The 23,542-nt window shown below is 39.6% G+C and overlaps 1 protein-coding gene across 7 annotated transcripts in view; it reads right to left on the reverse strand.

The window, feature by feature from the left end:
- Tpte2 (transmembrane phosphoinositide 3-phosphatase and tensin homolog 2) overlaps positions 1–23,542 on the reverse strand; it is a 94,335-nt gene that overhangs the window by 37,286 nt on the left and 33,507 nt on the right. For all 7 annotated transcript variants that reach the window (XM_039094736.2, XM_017600201.3, XM_063275620.1 and 4 more), the window contains 10 exons: positions 23,261–23,326; positions 18,488–18,538; positions 16,555–16,716; positions 14,451–14,570; positions 12,298–12,397; positions 12,119–12,182; positions 10,631–10,695; positions 1,574–1,634; positions 726–807; positions 518–606 (listed from right to left, as the gene is read on the reverse strand). In XM_039094736.2, coding sequence (XP_038950664.1) covers positions 518–606; positions 726–807; positions 1,574–1,634; positions 10,631–10,695; positions 12,119–12,182; positions 12,298–12,397; positions 14,451–14,570; positions 16,555–16,716; positions 18,488–18,538; positions 23,261–23,326 — 860 coding nt within the window. The remainder of the gene's footprint in view (positions 1–517; positions 607–725; positions 808–1,573; positions 1,635–10,630; positions 10,696–12,118; positions 12,183–12,297; positions 12,398–14,450; positions 14,571–16,554; positions 16,717–18,487; positions 18,539–23,260; positions 23,327–23,542) is intronic.

Raw genomic sequence — 23,542 nt, forward strand, 5'->3', positions numbered from 1 at the left:
ATCCCGGCCATCGGGAAAACCATATTAACCACAGTAAGTATGAGAAGGAGATACATATGTATAAATTAAGTATGATAAGGCGATACATATAAGATTTAGTTGAATCAGGCTACTCCACAATGTAACAACAAAAATATAATGCATATCATAAATATGTAAGTCTTTGCCAATTAAAAAATAACCTTGAAATAAAAAGTGTTATTCCATTTCAAAGATAAATGCCATTGGTATTTTAACAGAATTACATTAGCAAGTCAAAAGCAAAATAATTCAATTTAGTAGGCAGGGGAAAATGTTCCCAACCTTCCTTAACTCCTTTTCCTTCTTGCCTTCCTCACTCTCCAGTTCTTTCCTCCCCTCTGCCGTCTCCCTCCTTCCTCCTTACATTCCTTAGTGTTGAAACTAGTATTTTCAAGTGTTAATGATTCATATTGCTTAATCACTTTTGTTCACACACATCAGTATATTTTTCCAATTTCTTAACAAAATGGAAAATGAAAGAAAACAGGGGCATTACCTTTTCCTCCCTTACAGTGAATTGCTACAACATTTTCAGGATCTTGGGCCATCCAATCATTTACTTCCTTGGAGAACAACAACATTTCCCTGGTTTCAAATACAAGAGTTTCTCATTCAATGAAATTGTTTCCAAAATAGTATTTTCTAAAACATCAAGCCCAAGGTAATTAGCCCTTTTCCGACAGACAGTGTGACATAAGACTCACTCGAGGGTAGGTACGTTATGATCATCAATCATGATTCTGCGGACCCTGTAGTGGAAGCGCTTAGGGTCATAAGATCTCTCACCTAAAAGAAATAATACATATGGCATTAATCTATGCCAAGTGACATAGCAAATGATAAAGTTATAAATGGATTTCAATTTTCAATTAGAAAAATCTTTATCTTCTAGAGTAACTTTCAGTCTGCTCTAAAAATAGTACTTCAGAGTTGAAAGAAAAAGTTTGATGATTATCTACTTTGGGAAAGCTAAACTTATTTTAAAAGAGGTTTTGCCTTTGGCTTTCTAGGGTCTTCTCAGTACATCACCATGGGTGTTAGAAACTAAGAACACAGACAAATGTAGCTGACAGAGCTTTCAGCTCCTAAACATGTTCATTGAATACACAGGCATTGAACAGATTACCAGAGACTGGGTGGCAAACTGAGATACAATCTATTTCCTACAGGGCTGAGTTTTTGTTTTAACCCAGGGCCCTCCCCCGTCACACCTACTCCAGGTGGATTAGAAGGCAGACTTGCTAATTTTTACACCTGTGTAATTTAGAAGGGATTAAAGAATAAATGTATTGTTCTAGAACCATTAGAACAGGCATTCCCTAACATGGCTAACTTCTGTTCTGCCCATTTGGTCGTTCCAGGCCCACCTCAGCTTCTCTTCTAGGGTACTTTGTGCCCTTGAGATAACTTCCCTATCACATAAGGCCAACACAAGAAGTTTTATTCTGAGTTCCCACTACTAAATACTTATGAATAAACGGAATGTCAGAGAAGAGTCTGTGAACAATATGTCTTCTATCTATAGTGCCCCAGTAGTGAGTCATGTACATACTGCATAGATTGTAGACTTGATAGTGGTTTGGATGCTTGGTGTCGAGGAACCTGACAACTTCCTGAAGAAAGATAGACACAAATGTTACATCTCCAGTAGTGATCCAGAAGTAAGCTTGGAGAGAGAAGTAACTACAAATGGTTACTATTGTTTCACCTGCCTCTCACTGGCATCGTCTAGGGGAAATTTTCCCAGTGTGAGGATATGCAGATTTTACGTCATACGTGTCTCGCTAAGAAAGAAGTCTGAGATACTGTTACGAGCCTCTACTACAACTTGAATTGAATATTCCCCATGAGCTCACATTTAAACACTTGGTGCCCCAGCTGGTGGTGCTGTTGGGCAAGTTGTGGAACCTTTAGGAGGTGGAGTCTTGCTGGTGGGAGTGGGTTTCTGGGAGAATGTAAGGAGGCTTTATATCCTGTTGTTACTTCTTGTTTACTCTCTGCTTCCTGAGATTGGATACAATGTGACCAGAAAAGAAGTTCTCCATGACACATAGTTATCAAAGCACGAGCTTGGCAGTGGTGGTGTACTCCTTTAATCCCAGCACTCGGAATGCAGAGGCTGGTAATTCTTTATGAGTTTGAAGCCAGTCTGGTCTACAGAGTGAGAGTTACAGGATGGCCAAGGTCACACAGAGAAATCCTGTCTTGAAAAACCAGGCAACCAACCAACCAACCAACCAACCAACCAACCAACCAACCAACCGAAACCCACTAAATGTACAGAACAAGAAAAGAATATTAAAAGCTGCAAGGGAAAAGGATCAAGGAACATATAAAGGCAGTCCTATTTAAACAATACCTGACTTTTCAATGAACACTTGAAAAGCCAGAAGGGCTTGGTTAAATGGTCTAGAAACTTTGAGAGACCATAAATGCCAGCTTAGACTATTATACCCAGCAAGACTTTCAATCACAATAGATGGAGAAAGAAACATATTCCATGACAAGGCCAAATTTAAGTGGTATCTATCTACAAATTCTGCTTTAGAGAAGATGTTAGAAGGAAAACTTCGTCCTGAAGAGGTTAATTCTTTCAAGAGCTTCCACAAAACAAGCCTGGGATTATCTTGCCTGTGTTTAAACACAATGGTTATGCAGGAAACTTTTATTTTAAAAATATAAGGAATATTTTAAAATTTTAAAAATTAAAAATATTTTAAAAATGTAACAAAGCATAATGCTAGATTCCACTCCTATCTGCATCACGCACCACATAGTTGGATTTCACGATACTTTTGAAATGCTCCTACACCTTTCGAATAAGCTAAACTATTTCATTGTTTTAGATTATTATACAACACAATAGGCTGAATTTGGGGATTTTGCTGTTGTTTTGTTGTCATTATACTATAGAACACAAATGAAATTCCCCTCTTTACAAGAAGACAGTAGGATTTAAATGTTAGGAATGGTCATGAGTGGCCATGGAGTTCTACCTTTCTCATACAGGCACTGCCAACCAACAGGCATTAGTCCGGCCTTGATAAGTTCTTATTGTGTTGAAATGGCTTTCCTGCTAAATCACCGTGTTGTAGCGATTTTCAAACAAGGAAGCACTGGTGTTGAATACCAATATGACTTCTGTTCTTATCAATTATTTGGGCTTTTAACCATTTTCCCTCTCTTTTGTATTTGCTATTTCTACATTAAAGCAGATTGCTGTCTTGGTTTTTTTTTTTTTTTTTTTTTTTTTTGGTTTTTTTTGTTTGTTTTTTTTTTTTTCAATCACAGGACCCATGAATTTCTTTCCTGCTGAAAATGTTTGCCTTTCCATTAATGTATTGATGTGTGAAAAGGGAAATATTTCTAAGAGACAAGTTAAAAAATGATGAACTTAAATGTTGGATGACTGATCTTCAACAGGAACAGATTTTGCTTCATGTATCCAGGTCCTCTTCAGGGTAAAAAGGAATTTATTTCAGGATAGAAGAATGTTTAATGCAGATATCGAAATAATTAAAATTGGTTTTTAGCCAAACAACTTGGAAATAGGTTACAGAAATTGTTTATTAAAAGAAAAGAGAATCTTGCTGTTTTGGTGTTTATTTCATTTTTGTACATATAAGAACCCGAATTATGAAAAATTAAATATACATTTAAATTTTTATATTGTTTATTCACTATGTAGAATACATAGGGAATTGTTTTTAGAATTGATTGACTCAAGTCTGTTGTTTTCAAATGAGAGCTCATTAGATTCTTTCCCCACCACATAAAATTGTTTTTAAAAAAAAAAATCATATAATCATTGTGGCCTAATGCTTTGGACTTTACAGATATTTCTTTGTAAATGCAAGACCCTTTTAACAAAATAGTTTGTCATTTGTTTGCAACTAAAAATTTATAATTATTATGTAATTATAAACAAAGCAGTTTAAAGCTTTGAATATAGTTACACAGCAAAAAAAAAAAAAAAGTTAAAGTTGTTTACTTTTTTATGGCCGTGATTATCACAGTGATGTGGCCCTACTTCTTGGTATCAATTTTCCTTATTCATTACTTTCCCCATTATTTGTGACCTGACAAGGAGCAACTTTGGGAAGAAAGAAATTTGGTTTTGTTGTTGTTGTTGTTGTTATCGTTGTTGTCTTGGCTTATAGTTCATGTATGATTCATGGCAGCAACTATGATTCTTCTGCAGCCTAGCAGAAGAGAGCAGGCAGGAAGTGGGTAGATTATCAAGCCCCCAAATCCTCCTGCAATGGTCCACTTCCTTCAATGAGGCACCAAGTTATAAAAACTCCACTGTCTTCCATAATATCGCTGCCAGCTGGAGACCAAATATGCAAATGCATGATCCTTTGCAGGATCTGTCACAGTAACCTTGCAATGTATGCATATACACAGTAATTATTATTGTTAGGTCTAAGTGAAAAAATTACATACACACATGCTTAAGTTCCAGATATATTCTACATCACTTTACATTTCACTCAATGTTTGGGCATAAATTTATCTTTGACTCAACCTGTTTTACCTCTGTTTTCTGATCTAACTAGTTAGTTGGCCTGAAAACTCCAAATACCCCCCCACCCCAATCAAATGGACATAAAGTATTTAGAGTAGTGGTTTTCAATCTGTGGGTCATGATCCCTTTGGGGACCAAATGACCTTTTCACAAGGGTCACCTAAGACCATAGGATAATAGATATTTAATTATTATTCATAATAATAGCAGAATTACAGTTATGAAACAGCAATGAAAATAATTTTATGGTTGGGGGTCACCACAACATGAGGAACTGAATCAAAGGGTCCAAGGATTAGGAAAATACAACCACTCTGGAAATCAATCTGGCAGTTCTTCAGAAAATTGGAAATAGATCTATCTGAAGACCCAGGTTTACCACTGGTCCGATGCCCCCAGCACATATATAGCAGAGCACTGCCTGGTCTGGCCTCAGTGGGAGAAGATTCTCCTAATCTTCGAGAGACTTGAGGCCCCAGGGTTGGGGAGGCCTGCTGGGGAAGAGCATCTTCTTGGAGACAGGAGGGAGGAGGAATGAGATGAGGAACTGCAGGATGGGGAGCGAGGCAAAGGCTGGGTTGTAAATAAATAAAATAATAATTTAAAAATGTAAAATGAAAAAAATAAAAAAGGAAAGTTGAGAGCCACAGCCCCGCTATGCAGTCAACTGCAGTTTCTGTCCCCATCCACAATAAAGAGTAACCAGCCACACTGAGGCCAAACATTCCAAGGTAGTTTAGAAGGTGTTAGGACTGTAGGTAAAGTACAGGCAGATGTTCGCAGTAGCCGAGCCTTTGTGTGGCTTCCTACAACCCTTGAAAGTTTTCCTTCAGTTGGGAAAGCAGAAGAAATAACAGTCCTCTTTGAAACTCTTATTGCAACAACTCCATTTTTATGTTTCTACACCTAAGCCAAACCCTCCCTCTACCTAGACAGTGCATCCCTTGCTGTAGAAGCAACAAATGTTACAGTGTCTCTTCTTGAGGTGGCAACAGTGACTGAAAGTGTGGGTGCTTTCACTGTAGCCTCTGTTTGCTTGCTAACCTCTGGATTCCACATCTGGAACATTTTAGCTACTAAAAGGCAGCACGGACCATTTGTCAATAAACTTCAGGGTTATGAAAATTTACCCTCAGGTTGGGGAGATAGTTCTGTCTGTAAAAGGCTTGCTTTCGAAGCATGAGAAACTAAGTGGGATTCCCTCCAAAGCCACATTAAAAGGCTGAACGTGGTTAAATGCTTCTCCCCCACAGCATTGGAAAATGGAGACAGGCACATCCCTGAGGCTCATTGGCTGGCCAGCCTAGCCTCCTTGCTGGGCTCCAAACTACTGACAGACTGTCTCAAGAACAAAGTGGATGGTATTTGATGATCAACACTCACAGCTGTCCTCCAGCCTCCATACACATAAGCACACATGTGCACACACACACACACACACACACACACACACACACACATACACACACACTGCAGAAACACAATATTAAGATTTTTAAATAACCAGTGTGAGGATGTATTAATTAATTTAAGTAGATATAACACATGTATTATATATATAAATATATAAATATATATAAATGTATCTAATAACACATATATTACCAAAGTTTACATCGTGCATCACAAGCATGAAGTTTTACCTGTCAGCTGTACCCGGAAGAAAAACTGACAAAATTTTAAAAAGTACTTTTCAGTTTCATGAATTAAATGGGATGTACATAAGCAGGTCTTACAGACATCTGATGTGAACATTAAATGTAATATTTTTCTGGATAAAGACCATTTTAAAAAACATATTCTTACACTATATCCGGACAACAATGACAACTTTCCCCACCTCCCCTCTTCCCAGCACCCCATCCCCATACCTTTCCCCAGGTCTACTCCTCCTCCATTTCCCTTCTGAAATGAGCAAACCTCTCAGGGACATCAACAGAATACATCAGAACAAGTTATGATAAGATTAGGCACAAGCCCTCATATCAAGGCTGGCTGAGGCGACCAGGTAGGAGGAAAAGAATCCCAAGAGGTGATAGAAGAGTAAGAGACACCCCCATCCCACTGTTAGGAGTCTCTCAAGAACACCAAGTTATACAAACCTAATATATGCTAGGAACTTAGGTCAGAATCATACAAGGTCTGTGATTGTCAGTTCAGTCTCTGCGAGCCTCTATGGGCCCTGCTTAGTTGATTCTATGGGCCACAATAAAGATTTTAAAGAGAACATTTATCCTATGTTTTGCATCTTCAATGTCAGTCAAAATATAACCCTGTAATATAACCTCCCTTCCCTCCTTCCTTTCCTTCTTTGTTTCCTCCCTCCCTGTTTCCCTCCCTCCCTTCCTTTCCTTCTTTGTTTCCTCCCTCCCTGTTTCCCTCCCTCCCTCCCTTCCTTTCCTTCCCTGTTTCTTCCCTCCCTGTTTCCCTTCCTACCTTTCTTTCCCTTTCTTTCTCCTTCCTTTCGTGTAGCCCTGGCTATCCTGAACTTGTTTTGTAGGTCAGGCTTGCCTGCCTCTGAGACTGTGTTGTCATCCAACCAGTAGAGGTGACTTTTGGATAGCGTATACCCTATGCATTTTATGAAAATTGATTGTCTTTGGATGCTTGGATTAAAACAGTAAAGGAATCAATAACTGTCAATTAATAGCCAAGGAGATAACAATTTAATAATTGATAGAAACTTATAGAGATCATTTAAGTAATGCTTTTGTTTTGATTCTCAGCTAAATGAAGGGTTTTGTTTTTGGTTTTATTATTATTATTATTATTATTTAATTGGTAACTAGCTAGGTAGTGTTAAATATGGCTAAATTGGAACTAGTTTTATAAAAAGAAAAGCGACTTGATTTAAGCAGACTGTAGTTAACTCAGTTACTAGCTTAGTCTACTGTAAAACAGTATCATCTATCAAAGGATGTGCTCTCCATGAAGCACGTAAAAGTGGAATTCTGGGAAGTGATTTAAATATGAATGAACATGCTTCGTTGACATTTTTGTATTTGTATGGAGTCTAACCTCAATATTTCCAAATTTACGCATTCAAACTGGTATGACAGTGACATGAAGGCCCTCTCTGTGATGATTTTCATGACACAATCTTGTGCCTATGGAAGCCACACACGCTTGCAAAGGAGAAAAATCAACCAAAAGTCCTACGCAGCTATGACGCATAGCAACCATAACAGCGACCAACATGGCCACCTTAACAGGGCAACAGTGGTACCCACATCTGGATGGTAACCAACAGCTCCCTAAGTAGACTTAAGACCTCTCGACAAGATGGAAACCAAGCTTGGAAGTGGAAACCTAGCCAATGTATCAGAGCTCCTGAAGTCATAGATCCTGGAGGAGGGTCTATAACTGCTACTTTACTAATCCCGCCTAATCTCTAGCTATGCCCTAAATATGTGTCCGAATCCACACGGGTGAACGTCGGCTCGGCCTCTCATCAAGGAAACTTCACTTTGCAGCAGGTGGAGACCACTACAAAATAAGCTACAATGAACAGAATTTCGGAATTGTGGTGCACAGTGCCAACTGATATACCTACAATACGGCTCCGTGGGTAAAGCTCAGGGAACATCGCAGAAAAGGGGGAGGAGACATTGTAAGAGCGAGAGGATCAGGGCGTTTGCGGTGAGGTTGTTTCTTAGCAACATCAGAAGCTATGCCCATGAAGTCTCACCAAGGTGACTGTCTAAGCATGAGCTAAACAAAGACAACAGATGTGCTAAGCCGACATGGAGTTTCTCAAGGAAGGAGGATGCAAGCCTCACAGACCGGGGCTTATCTACAATGAAAATAAATGTCGCCTCCAGGAGAGTTTTACCAAATGTCTTCTCAGAAAACCTTTAAAGAAAGGTTTTCCTATAGACAAGAATTGTATTTACTTTGTTTTGTGAATGCACCATTTTGTTATTTTTGGGCTTTTCTCTTTACATCTTTTGATAAGTAGTTAATAATGAGATCTCAACCAAAAATTGACTTTAAGAGTTTGTGAAAAAGCCAATATGGGTGTCCAGTTTATATTTATTTCTTCAGCTATACTTGTTGATAATTATAATTTTGAAGTTCCTATAATGTGGATTTTTGTAGCCGACAGAGTGTTCACTGACTCTGTGAGGTAGTTTGTAACTGAATGATTTCCTAAGTGGTTGTATTTTCTATGTCCTGATAGTGATGTTATTTTTTTTTAAGAACTGTTATTTTATTTATAATACTATTGGGTGAATCTGTATAATTTTGAGGATAAAAAGCCAGTTACAAAGGATGTATGATATGATAACACTTATGTGAAATTGACGAAAGACTGGTGACAGAATTAAAAATAATGATTACATCTAGTACGTTAGGATACTGACAAAAAGATACTTCTTAATATCTTGATAAGGTACACACAGTTTCATTAAGGTACAAATTTAAGATCCATTCAAGTTAATGTATACTTTAATAATTATAAAGATATACTAATGTAAATATAATCACGACCCACCTAATAACTGAATTTATTCTTTCATCATTTCTTACAGTATGTATTTTATTGTATTCTTTTCCATCCCTCAACTCTTCCTAGATCTTCCCCTTTCCTACTCACCCAACTTCATGTTCTATCTATCTCTTTAAAATTAATTTAAAAACAAAGAAAAAAGCTGCCAGGGAACATGGAGTCTGTTTTGTGTTGGCCAACCACTCAGAGCATGAGGCCTGCCCTGGGGTGTGGTTGACGTATCCAGTGTCACTTAAAGAAAAATGACCTTTCCTATTCACAGAAGTTACCATTTGCAAAATGCTGCTCTGCTAAACGTTGGGACTTTCATCACTGGTCAAAGTGCTGAAAATAAGTGACTGTAAATTTTTAACCCTGGATGGGACATCTGTACAACCCTCCTCTCTCCACCCCCACACCTCCCATACCTCTCTCACACACACAAAATTCATCATGGAAGGAAGGTCAGAAAGAAAGGGTTGGAGGATGGGGGTTGCCGAGAAATGCTTGTCTTCCGGACACGATGTTGTGGCTCTACTCTTGAGGTCATACTAGCTGTGGCTATCTGCACAAAATGAAACTGGTCAACCTGAGTGTGGGTGAGGGAGGGGCACAGTGAGCTCCACTGAGGAGCTACTGGGAGTTAATGACTGCTTGGGGAGGGTTTTTTTTCTCCCTTTGAGAGTGTGGTTTCTGATAGTTTGCCCACTCTAGTGGATGGCCACACTGTGTAAAGCTCTAATCAAGTGCAATGGGTTATTAACACATAACAAGCAAGGGGACGTGAGGTTGAGAGAATTTGTTGGGGGGCGGATTCTGTGGAACTTAGAAAGGGGAATGGGGTTACAGATGCTCAAAATACACTGTATCAATGACATTCTTAAAGGGTGAATTAGTTTTTTTTTAAAAAGGAATGTCTATCTTACTTATAATATAGCATTTTCTTACTTCCTTCTGACACGATTGCAAAAACATAACCACGATGCCTTGCAGATCCTCCCAGCAAGAGAGAAACTCTATTTTTAGTTCCCTTCATCAAGCCTGGCTTTGTAACTCGCTTGGTTTACTAGAATGGCAGAGGCAACCATAGGAGGGTTTAGTATGAGTCCTAAATAGCAGGCTCTTGTCAGTGCTGTTTCATAACCCTTGTTGTTGTCGGTATGTGAAGGCTGCACTTTGGCCTGGTTGGGCTGAACAGAGGAATCTGACTTTAAGAACAGATATCATACAGAGCCATGTAGCCAAGCCACTGAGGACTGGGAAATCTCAGATGACTCTGTAGTTGCCCACCGATGTATGAGGGACTAGCTGTCCTGTCCAGGACAGGCAGTCCTGTCCTGGTTCACTAGAACCACATAGTTAAGCCCAATACAAACCAATAAGCCACTGTATGATGAGTTTAAAAAGTCGTGGTGTAAGCCAGTAAAATTCGTGAGTGGTTTATAAATACCAAGGGCAAACTGATGACAACCAATTGTGAGTTCTGACTGAAAGAACAGCCTTGGCAAGAATACGAAGGTCGTTTGTGCCAAGCCTCTGACTCCAGCATACACTCACTGAGCAGTGAGCACCAGCTGTGGGAATAGCCTTACCTTAATTGGATTTCTATAGAAGGACTCCCTTCCAGATGATGGAAATGACATGGCAATAATGCGCTCTGGAAGTCAAAGTAATCACTCTAATGAGTATCATGAGAGAGACAATGCAGCAAACAAAACTTTCATCTACATATAATGAAATTCCCCCTTTTTTATAAAAAAAATAACATTCAGAATAGAAGAAATAACACATTCTCACAATAATCAAAATGATAAAAAACATTAAATTATCCAATATAATATTAACTATTAAACTGATACAGTTATCTTCAGATTCAGTTGGTTCATCCCTGGGCCATAGATTTTTGTTGGTCTAAGTCTCCCATTTTGTCAATGGGACTATAATTTCTTTTCTTTAGCAAACCAAACCAAACCAACCAGCCAACCCAACCAAACCAGCCAACCAAACCAAACAAACCAAACCAACCAACCAATGAACCAAACCAACCAACCAACCAACTAACCAACCAACCAACACAAACCAGCCAACCAAACAATGAACCAAACCAAAACCAACCAACCAGCCCAAACCAGTCAACAACCCAACCAACCAGTCAACCAAACCAAACCAAACCAAACCAAACCAACCAAACCAGCCAACCATCCCAATCAACCAGCCAACAAAACCAAACCAAACAAACAAGCCAAACCAAACTAACCAACCAACCAACCCAAACCAACCAACCCAACCAACCAGTCAACCAAACCAACCAACCAAACCAAATCAACTAACCAACCAACCAACCCAAACCAACCAACCCAACCAACCAGCCAACCAAACCAACCAGCCAACCAAACCAAATCAACCAACCTACTAACCAACCAACCAACCCAAACCAACCAACCCAACCAACCAGCCAACCAAACCAAACAAACCAAATCAACCAACCAGCCCAACCCACCAACCAAGCAAACTAAACCAAACCAACCCAACCCAACCAAACAACCAACCAACCAAACTAAACCAAACCAAACCAAACCAAACCAAACCAAACCAACCAACCAAACAACCAACTAACCAACCAAACAACCAACCAACCAAACAAACCAACCAACAAGCCAGCCTGGGCTCCAGTAAAGGCAGCAAGTCCCTTCGTGTTTGGCGCCCATGTGACTCAGGAAATCTGAGGTCAACAGAGTAGACACCTCAGTTTCTGGAGTTGTAAGAAGATTACAAAGACTCTTGGGACCCTTGGGACCAAGATTAAATGCCAGAGCCAAATAAATGAAAATTCAACCAAAAATATTTCTAGCAATAACCCATCCTACCTCCTGTACCACAATCAGGTAGCTCTAGTTTGAAAGGACATGAACAGATACTTCTGTTGTCCTGGTCACACTGCCACGGTGACATATGTGCTCGTAGATAAAGAATGCCTTAAAGTAATATGGTGGCAGAAATAAAGGAGAATGTGGTACCTATCACTCATAAGCAAAATACAAAGATTTTATGAACAACACTGGCGGGTACATTTCACCAACCAGTGACGTAAGTGAGGTCCAGGTCGAAGCCATCCTTCTTGTAGCGTCGCTTGTTACCCGAAACCTGAATTGGGAGATCATAAATTAACAGGAAAAAAGAACATTGCGTACACATGTCTACAGACTTCACACGTATTTCCCGGAAACACAGCCCAAACAATGTGCTGCCTGCCACTCACCAGCTGCCGAGTCAGCTTTTCCAGTTGTCGCTTCTGATGGGCCAGCTGCAAAATTCTTACCAGGATGAGCAGTCGCAGAGGCCGAAGTAAGACTGCCAGTCTAAATCAATGTATAGGTAAAAGGTTTAGAAATCCACTTTTTTGCTACAAAAAACAGAATGTTGGGTCAATATGGATTAGGTTTAACAATTTTTTTTAACTAGTGATTTCTTTATTTCTGGAGGTGCTCTGGGCCAAAGCCAAGACCCTGTGCATGACTGGCAGGTTACTCTACATGATCTATTCTTCCAGTTCTGTATTCAGTTAGGGATGGTGTGGTTCTCCGCCACAACGGTATTGTTTTACCCCCACGCAGAAGACAACGGGCAATGTCTAGAGCCATTTTTGATTGCCATGATATTATTTTGGCGTGTTGCTACTATACCTAGTGTATACAGGCAGGGGGCGTTGATAAACACCTCATCGTGAACGGCATCCTCTTCCAGAATTTTCTGGCCTAAAATGTCAATAACGCTGTTTGGGGAAAGACAGGCTCAGCATTTGTGGTTTAGCATGAGTGGTTTTCTTTCTTTTTTTTTCTTTTCCTTCCGTGTGCGTGTGTGTGTGAGGGAGAGACAGACAGAGAGAGAGAGAGAGAGAGAGAGAGAGAGAGAGAGAGAGAGTGTGAGAGAGAGAGAGAGGGTGTGTGTGTGTGTGTGTGTGTGTATGTGTGTGTATGTGTGTGTGTGAGAGAGAGAGGGTGTGTGTGTATGTGTGTGTGTGGGAGAGAGAGAGAGGGTGTGTGTGTGAGAGAGAGAGAGAGAGAGAGAGAGAGTGAGAGAGAGTGTGTGTATGTCTGTGTGTCTGTGTGTGTATCTGTTATCGCCTGTGTTGTTTGTATCAGTAAGCAGGAAAGGAAAGCACTAATTGGTAAAGACAAACTGAAAACAGACTGAAATACTGACCAAGTAAGCTGGTGTTTCTCCTGTCATCAAAAATACCAATGGCAAGAACTGCTGTTCCGAAACACTAGGTTCTTAATTTGAGGCCACATGAACAAGCTGCCTGGAAAAGCTCTTTAAAGCACAGGGTGTGGACTGGAGGGATGGCTCAGCAGTGAAGAGCACTTGTTGCTGTTGCATAGGACTGGGGTCTGAACCCCAGAACTCACATGGCAGCTAAGAACCATCTGCAATTCCAGTTCCAGGGGACCCAATGCCCTTTTGTAGTCTCTGCAGGCACTGTTCACATGTGGCACACACACACACACACACACACACACACACACACACACACACACACACACACAGATACACACACGCAGGCAAGACACCCATACATATAAAATAAAAATAAATAATAAAAATAAAGCACGGGATAATAGACCCTGGGGCCAGTAATTCAGTGCCTCCCAGGTGGCTATGGAGAGAGAGCTTAGGCTCTAACACCCAGCACATTCACTTGAATCCTGGATTGAAGTCCTGGGAGTTAGAGTACCAAGAGAAACCCTTATTTGACAAATGATACCTCCCCATCTTCGTCCCAGCACACACATGTTCTTCTTTCCACATCGCCACAGTCAATAGGAGGGTGAGAGTGAGGAAGAAGGATCAGGTGAGGAAGAGGGAACTCTCCTCATGGATCCTAAGAGCTCAGACTTCACCGGAGTTCTCTATACAGTTTCTATACAGCTACACTGCAAACCCTTCCTCACAGCCGCCTGTCTGTCACCTCCCAGCTTCCGGCTGTGTTTGCTGCCCTTTACACACCTTCAATGGAGTCATTCCAATTATACACATGCTAGGGAGAGCCCAGGACTATAGAACTTTACACATAAGGCATTTGTGGTTGAAGCACAAATGGGAATGTATAGATGATTGTAAGATTAAAAACTGATGTCAGAGCTGTTGAGTCTAGTCTCCCCCCCCCACCTTTGTATGTTCTCTTTTATTTAGCTAAAGATTCTTAGAGGTATACCTTAGGTGAACCCTAAATGCCAGCATCTTTTAGTTTCAAAGTATGTGGAAGTTTCACTTTTAAACCACTCACCTGGTATATAACCAGAGAGTTCAAAGTTAAAATATTAAATAAAACCAGGAAAATTCAACAAAATAAGGGAATCAACCCAGAAGAACGGAAGGGGAGGCTTGGGAGGCAAGCTGTATATTTCGTACCTTGGAATATTTCTGAGAAACTGTTTGTCATAAAGTGTATAAATGACAGCCACGAGCACAGTCACGCCGATGACAACAGCATCTAGGGTGTTCAGCACGTCAGAGAAATAACGCTGTCTCCTGGAGTGGGGAGACATCAAGGTTTTGGAGCACAAGTTATTCATGAAGAGCTCTATATTCAGCCCTATTGGCAGTCCCAGGAAGAATTGGGTGTGTTGTTTTACACTCTCTCGAGATTCTAACCCACTTACTGTCCCATGGTCCCCACCCTATCAGCTGCACGTAATTCTGTCCCCAGTATGTATGTTTTATAGGATATGAAGGTTGGCTGGACTTGAGGCTTAGCTGTGTAGACTTTGAGGGTCATCAGCCATGCTGGGGTAGAGCTATTTAGTGACACAGCTCTCCTCTGCTGGCAGCTGGGAGACCATCTTTTATGCTGCTTTCAAAGTCCACCCTTGTCTTGACACACCTACTCCAACAAGGCCACTCCCTGTAGATCAAACATTCAAACACATAACTCTAGTGGGTTCAAATCTATTCCCTATCTATCTATCTATCTATCTATCTATCTATCTATCTATCATCTATCTAACTATCTAAAAGGGTCTGGATAGCAATTCATACTTGGTAAGTAAGGAGCAGGACTAAACCACTGAACAAGAGGCCATCACTGCCTTCTCCTATGTAAGGAGGGGCGTGAGGTGCGGTGTCTTGCTGGTGAGAAAAGCTGAATATGGAACTTAGAGAAACTGCAGGTGGGAGAGTGTATAAAAAGAACCCAGAGATGGAGAGGGCTCAACAATTTTAGACTCAGGATCTGGCTTTTTACGTATTCTGGGGTTTCAATGAACTGATGTGGTCTGCCTAGGGCAGAGACAGACTTCCTTCAGGCATGAGCATTGGTCTCTTATAGAAAAGCTTCTTCTGGGGCTGGGGATTTAGCTCAGTGGTAGAGCCCTTACCTAGGAAGCACAAGGCCCTGGGTTCGGTCCCCAGCTCCGAAAAAAAGAACCAAAAAAAAAAAAAAAAAAAAAAAAGAAAAGCTTCTTCTGATTCTGAGATGGCATCTATTTTTAGATTGATGTTTTCCAATATGATAAGGGATTTCTTAACGTAATTTCTTAATGTAAATTATACAAATAATAGACTTCATTTTGTCTCCTAATACATGTGAATAAAATATTTTGCCCATATTCACCCCCGTTACACCCTCTTGTTTCTGCCTCCTGCTAATGCCTTCCTCCTCCCACCTGGCCCCCTTCTAGTTTTGAGTCTGTTTTGTGGTCTGAGTTTCATTAGGGTTCCTAAGAGGAGTATGGCTGAGAGATGATTCACAGAAGCACGGGCACTTTACCAAGGGCTAAATCACTGAAGAAAATGTTGAGAGAGTCCTCTTTAGACACCAAGAAACTGGGCAGTAGACAATTGTCCGTACTCAAAAATGGGCATGAAGATAAAAAGAAATTGTAGGAAAGTGGAGAGACTGCACTCTGGGATGCTCTGAGAATAAAATGAAGCTGGAGAACATATGCCTAACTCGCAGAGCAATCCAACCTCAAGGCGTGACTCACCCACCCATCTGCTTGGAAAACCAGTAAGTAGAGGTCAATTGTCGGTTTTATGGTAAATGTTGTTATTGGGAAGAATATGCCTCTGGATTCTTCTGCACTATAATTAAAGCTTTTGTTTCCTTTGAAGTATGAATAATATGTGATGTATTCTTTAATGTGTCTACAAATTGTATTTGTAATTTGAGTCAATCGAATATTAACATGTGTACATTGCACTCATGCTCCTCTTATTCACGTACATATACACACAGGGGCTGCCTGCCTCATCCTTGAAGCCCATTTAAGTTTCAGCAATTGTGGAATCATGTACAATAAATCGTAAAGTAGGGTCACGACGATAGCTGTGATAAAGCCACTCCACATAGAACTGGTTTTAGATTATTGCTTTTTCTGTGGAACATACCTACAAGGGGAATTATTTGGATGAAGAAGGACCCACTGTTTGAGCTGATCTGACAGTTCTTATAGAATACTTCTCATCTCACTACAGAAATAGCTTTATGCTTAAACGAAAAAGAATTCGCACTTACCCTTCTACATACACTCGGAGAAGAACATCCACAAGGAAAAATAAAGCAATAGCTAAAGAAATGGCCCGATATTCCAAAGGAATATAAATATTCTTTTCAGTGGCATGTAGATCGATAGCCACAAGAAATACATCCAGAAAGATCAGGAGTATTCCAAATATTCTAAAAGAAACAAATAGAGTGGAGATGTTACCTCCATAGTTACACAATATTAAAGCCAATGGCCAGATGTTCCCAAAGTCCTTATTTAGACCTAAATTGTCCTATGGAAGACAGAACAATGTTCCTCTAGGATCTTTAAAAGAAAGTTCAGTTTTCACCAAATACAAGTAGTGGTTAGGAGGTAAAGTGTCACCAAGCCCCTCCCTACTACGGATGTGATTTAGTGCTCCAAGCTAGAACAACAAATCTGAATTAAAATCGCAAGCTTCTTGGTATAAACTCTGTAAATGCTCAGAATTCATTAAGGAGGTTCTACAAATTTCTCAAAATAAATTAAATCACATTTATTCAAATATATTTAAGACTTTAGCAACAAAAGGGAGTGAAAACATGGGTATTATATTCCCTTTAAAAATGCTGTAACCAGTAAGAAGTTTTTCTCAGTGAAATTTTTTAAAAAAACCCGATTAATTATACTCATGGGTGCACACATGGATCCTGCTCACAGGGTGGACGCATGAGAAAGAATTCAATCCCATAAATATTTGCATGATTACTTGAATTCTTAAGTGTCCCTACACCTTTTCTTGCATACTTTCAAAGGAAAAAAAACCCTCCTTATAAATTCACTATTTCCCTAAACTACCAGATGAATCAATTCAACTTTAAAGATTTTTTCTTTTATCAACTAGACAATTGAAATATTATTAATTTTTGGAATTAGCAGGATAGCTCAGTAGTCAAACACCTGTCACTCAAGTTTGAAGACCTGAGGTCCATCCTCAGCACCTATGCCATGTTTGGAGCAGTACAGCACCTGTAGCCCCAGCTCTAGGGAGGCAGAAACAGAAGGGTCCCTGGAGCTCATTGACCAGTCAACCTAGCTTAATCAGTGAGCACTATGTCCAATGGGAGGCCATATTTAAAAAGAATAAAATGACAAGATACCGAAGATACCCAATGTATATCTGTAGCCTTTTGTACACAGAAACAGACACACACACAAACATAAACACAGAGGCATACACATACACACACAAAAGAATACACACACAGACACACAGACATACACACACAAACACACCACACACACATACATACACACAGAGTCAGACAAACATACAGTCACTCAGACATACGCACAGAGAGACAAACACATACAGATACACACAGAGACATAAAAACAAACACACCACACACACATGCAAACATACACACACAAACAGATACAGACACACACAGAGACACACATACGCACATAGTTATACACACACACAGATACACACACCTGCAAATACATGTACACACACCTACACTAATAGGTAAAGCATCATACACATATAAATTATTAATTTTAAAGGAAGTAATTACATCATATAAATCTAAGTCATCATGTAGAAAAGAAATCTAAGTAAAACAGTTTTGGGAGTGAGTAATTTTGAGTGTATAGAAGATTTAGCTTACAATTATAGGATTTACACTTACAGAGTACATGCTTCACTTTTTTACATTTCTGAGTAAGAAAATATTAATATGTGATGATTTAGTTTTGAGCAAAGGTTATTTCTTTGTTCATCTTAATGTTCAGTTTTAACCGAACTTCTAAGACAGATTAGACCACATTAAGTGTGGATTCATGAGCTAATTAGTGACATTGACAATGGACATTCTTTTACTTCATTCTGTCTTGGTTTTTGGAGGTCCTGTCTCATTAAGCTTTTAAAATTAAAATGTCATAGATATTAATTACTTCTGTTAGACATTCACATACCTGAAGGCAACTGAGGACACAAGGAAATGCACAAATTTCTTAACTGTGCTCCTATAAAAGTAAAATTAAATCAATCACACATCCCCCCCCAACATGTTATGAACTCAACAAAACAAAAGCCCTTTATGAGCATAAACTTTAAATGAAAGTTCTCACCAGTTGCAAACCAAAATGTTCTGTGCTACTAACTAAAATGTTTACATTTTTTGTTCCTATCTGGAATATTTGTAAATATAACACCATGTGTTGTATATTTAGTAACATCTTCTGCATGTAAAGTTACGACTCCAGCTTTAAGGGAACATTGAGCTCCAGACTAGTCAAATAAAGCATCATGTCATGGAGATGGAAAGGAGTGCTTAGGAGAGGAATAGCCCAATGTCTGCTCTTCCATTAGCAAATTAGGATCTGGGACAAGTCACCAGACTTGGAGAGACATGCTACTCAGAGAAGCTGCAGTGAGCGTTCTGGAGACGACCTACTCTACTGGGCAGTCTTCCTACACACCGATATGGAGATGAATTTTTATAGAATAATAACAGATAGATGAATTGATTTTACAGAATTCTGGGTCTGATTTAGTTTTAGCAAGTTAGGGTAGTTGATTAAGTTTAAGGAGATGGTTTAAGTTATTTGTCTAGAAGGGCATGATAAAGTTAGAATTAAGAGTAGAATGTAAAAATATCCAATAAAAAAGAATAGAATGTGCCCCTCCCTTGTAGAGTAGTGAGGGTGGCATAGATTAGAAGAAAAGGAGTCCAGCGAGCCTCCATACTTTACAACCATGTTTGTAATTGGAAAAGAAAAATAGATTTGGAACAAGTTAATGAGCAGAGAAAACATCTCATGATAGGTTGGGTCTGAGTTCCTGGATCTTGTGATCTAGGGATGTGGCCTCAGGTTTCAGTGTGCACCATGGAAAGACAGGGTTTTGACAAAGAGCAGCTGATTCTACTGTGAGAATAAGAATAGAGAAAAGATGATTCGCGAGTTTAGCTAAACAAGATTTCAAAAATGAGATATAAGATAGATGATCTGTTTCTCAATAACTATAAATCATCGTCAGCTAAACATAGGGGGAAAACTTGCCACTATAGACTTGGCTTGCTTAAACTTTGTCAATCAATAACAAAAAATTGTTGCTTTGTGGTTATGACGAACTTGTGGAGAGAAAGACAGATGGAAAATGTTTAGTTAGGCCTGAGTTTCAAAAGAATATATAATCAGTAATGCTATTGTAATTTCCTCTTGTGCAGTGACTTTAATCTGTTTTTGAAGAATTGGTTCTTGTGGTGATAGTTTATAGAGAGTATGTAACTTGTGGCTATGAGGTAATCTATTTCTTACCTGGAGAATTTTGTCTTAGGTAATCTAAAAAGGCTAAGGTAAAAAAATAAAGCTTGTATGTATGTAATGTATGTATGTATGTATGTATGCATGTATGTATGTATGTATGTGAAGTTCTGTGAGCTTGTTGAAGCTTGCTTCATCCACCAAGTGCGTGCATTCATGTGTGTGTGTGTGTGTGTGTGTGTGTGTGTGTGTTGTGTGTGTGTGGTTTGTGCGTGTGTATGTGTGTGCATCTTTCGTTCTTTCTTGCCAGTCCCCTAAGCGTTCAGAGTCTCTCACTGGTCACAGGGAGTGCAGGCCCCAGATAATCAAGCTTTGTTACCTCAGAGAAAAGTCTGCTGAATGACCAGTTACTGACTTTACATCCTTGCCTCAGTTTCCTCTGTTGAAGCTGGCCTTCAACAGAGAGACCTCGGTGTCCTAGCAACAAAATAATGTATTTCTTTTTAAAAATACAAACTGAAGAAGCACTCCCAAACTCTTTCTGTAAAGCCAGTATCTTCCTTATACCCAGAGAAGGTAAAGACACAGCAAAAGGACAGGCAGACATTCCTGATAAACAGAGATACAAAATCCTCCCATACTAGCACACTGAATAAAAACATCTATTCAGAAAGCCATTCTCGGTGGTAAAGTTGGCTTAATCCTAGAAACGCAGTGGCCATTCAACATACATAAGTCAGTACACAGAGTAAAGCACGTAAGTAACTCGAGAAAAGGCATATGATCATTTCAAGAGATGTAAAATACAACCTTTGGCAAAAATCCAACATGCTTCATGATAAAAGCCTAGAGAAAGTAGACCTGGAAGTGATGCACCTTAACATACTAAAGGTTACATATGACAAACCCACAGCTACATTGTCCTAAATGTAGACAAACATGAAGCAATCTCATTAAAACCGGGATGTGATAGGGCTGCCGATTTTCCTCACAGTGTACAGCCAGAAGTACTAGCCAGAGCAGTTATGCAAGAGAAGGAAATTATAGGTCTACAGACAAGGAAAGTCAAATTATCCTTAGTCGCGGATGGTAGCATATTGTACATAAGAGATCCCAAAATTCCATCAGGAAACTGCTAGAGATGGTAACAGTTTCAACAAAGGGGCACGGTACACAATCACCTTACAAGACCTTTTCGATACACCACGGCCAACAAAGAGAGAGAGAGAGATCAATGGCATATCCTGATTGACAACAGTCAAAGACAATAACTAAGAATAAACCCAACCAAGGAGGTGCAAGGCTCCTACAATCAAACTTTCAAATCTCTGAAGAAAGTGATTGAGAAAGACCCCAGAAAATGGAAACGTATCCCATGAACATGGATAGGCAGCACTGGTATTGTGAAAATGACCATCCTACCAAAAGCAATTTAAAGATTCAATTCCATCTGACTCAAAATCTCCATCCCGTTCCTCACAGAAATAGGAAAAAAAAATCCTAAAACTCATATGGAACCAGCAAAGACCTCGATATTCAAACAATCATGAACAAAAAGAATAATGCTGGAGCGACCGCCATTTCTGACCTCAAGGTATATTACAGTAAAACAATAACAAAATCATATGACCTCCGATAAAACCAGATAAGGTGAATCTAATAGAAGAGAAAGTGGGAAAGAGCCTCGAACACATTTGCATGGGGGAGACTTTCCTGAACAGAGCACCAATGGCTCGAGCTTCTGTAAGGCAAAGGACACTGTCAGTAGGACAAAATGGCAACCTACAGATTGGAAAAAGATCTTTACCAAGCCTACACCTGATAGGGCTAATATCGAAAATATATGAAGAACTCAAGAAGATAGACTTCAGAAAATCAAGTAACCCAATGAAGTAAACTGAGAATTCTCAACTGAGGAATCTCCAATGGCTGAGAAGAACCTAAAGAAATGTTCAAAATCCTTAGTCATCAAGGAAATGAAAATCAAAATAACCTTGCAATTCTACCTTACACCCATTAGAATAGGTAAGATCAAACACTCCGGGGACAGCACATGTTGCCGAGGACGTGGAGAAAGAGGAACGCTCCTCCACTGATGGTAGGATTGCAAACTGGTACAACCACTCTGGAAATCAGTCTGGAAGTTTCTCAGAAAATTGGACACTGAACTACCTGAGGACCAAGCTACACCACTCCTGGGCATATATCCAAAAGATGTTCCAACATATAACAAGGGCACGTGCTCCACTGTTCATAGAAGCTTATTTATAATAGCCAGAAGCTGGAAACAACCCAGATGTCTCTCAACCAAAGAACAGATACAGAGAATTTGGTACATTTACACAATGGAGTACTACTCAGCAATCAAAAAGGACTTCATGAATTTCATAGGCAAATGGATGTAACTAGAAACTATTATAGTGAACTAGGCAACCCAGACCCAGAAAGACGATTGTTCTCTCTCTTATCCACAGTTCCTAGTTCAACTCTTCAGATGTAGGAAGACCACATGGAGTAACCACAGACACTAGGAAATGCGTAGACGCCTGAGGTGGATGTGGGGGCGAAAGGGGAAGAGCAGGATACAGGCGATACGAAGTTCTTATACGACAACAAAGCTTACTTCTCATGGAGTAAAAAGGAAATGCTTGCTTTGCTCAGTCTGCCTGAATTTTACCTCATCCCTGACAACTCCACTAGGGAAAATGTTTAGCTAATTGTGCAGAGTTTAATAAAGTGGTAGGGTGACCGTTTTGGAATGAATGGTCTCAGATTTTTTTAAAAGTTATTTAAAGTGGAGATTCTAGGAGACTTATTGCATTCATTAGGTGGTCATTTGTTTCCCATGTAATATCTGAGCAGGAAGAAGTTACAATAGTGACTGGCTACTTTCATTCTGGTAGCACTTTTACCCTCCATAGCACTGATAGAAGTTGATGATGGCTACCCAACATGGCAGAATCCCAACAGGGCAGAATCCCCAACATACCTATAATCAGACACGAGGGATTTTCAGAACATACTGTTTTGTTATGGATCATAAATAGAAATGCTATTCTATCTGTACAATAATAAAAATCTCAGTGGGAAGAGGTCTTCTATCACCAAAATGCACTCACTTTCACTAACCTACCATTTCTTGTAGACAAAAATCTACAAACTGGAAATCAGAAGATACCCAGGAAAACTTAAAAAGGGCCAGTGTTAAAGGATAAATAGAATTCTTTACAATTCTCCTTAAAGACATGCTGTGAGTGAAACCACATCAGTTTAAACTAGAAAAACTATTATTTGTGAGCGAACAAAATTTTTTTTTCCAAACATGGTACTTGTCTACAAATTAACTCAATTGGTTGTTATTGAGTAATTTTACACATCTCTCTCATCACTTTTGCCTCAGTAAAAGCTCTGTCTTCCCGAAGACAAGCAAGAGATCCACCAGCGGTTCCTTCTTGCCCCTCAGATGCCAAGGTCACTCACCAGTATGACTCTCGGATGTCAACATGCTCGTCCTCGTCGTACAGCTTGGAGATCTGGTTTAACTTGCTTTAGCACCAACGAATGCAGAGAAACGTCATTAGAGACTGCTACATTTAACAGTAACGTGAAAACAGTTTGACCTGGAACCCCTTTGAATCTATGAGATGACTTTTTAGGAAAATAAATATTTAGAATCATTCCTCAGCAAACTCTCTGCCCGGGGACATTGTCTCTGTGCATACATACATACATACATACATACATACATACATACATACATAC

Source organism: Rattus norvegicus, chromosome 16 (genome assembly GCF_036323735.1).
Source record: "Rattus norvegicus strain BN/NHsdMcwi chromosome 16, GRCr8, whole genome shotgun sequence".
Lineage (NCBI taxonomy): Eukaryota > Metazoa > Chordata > Mammalia > Rodentia > Muridae > Rattus > Rattus norvegicus.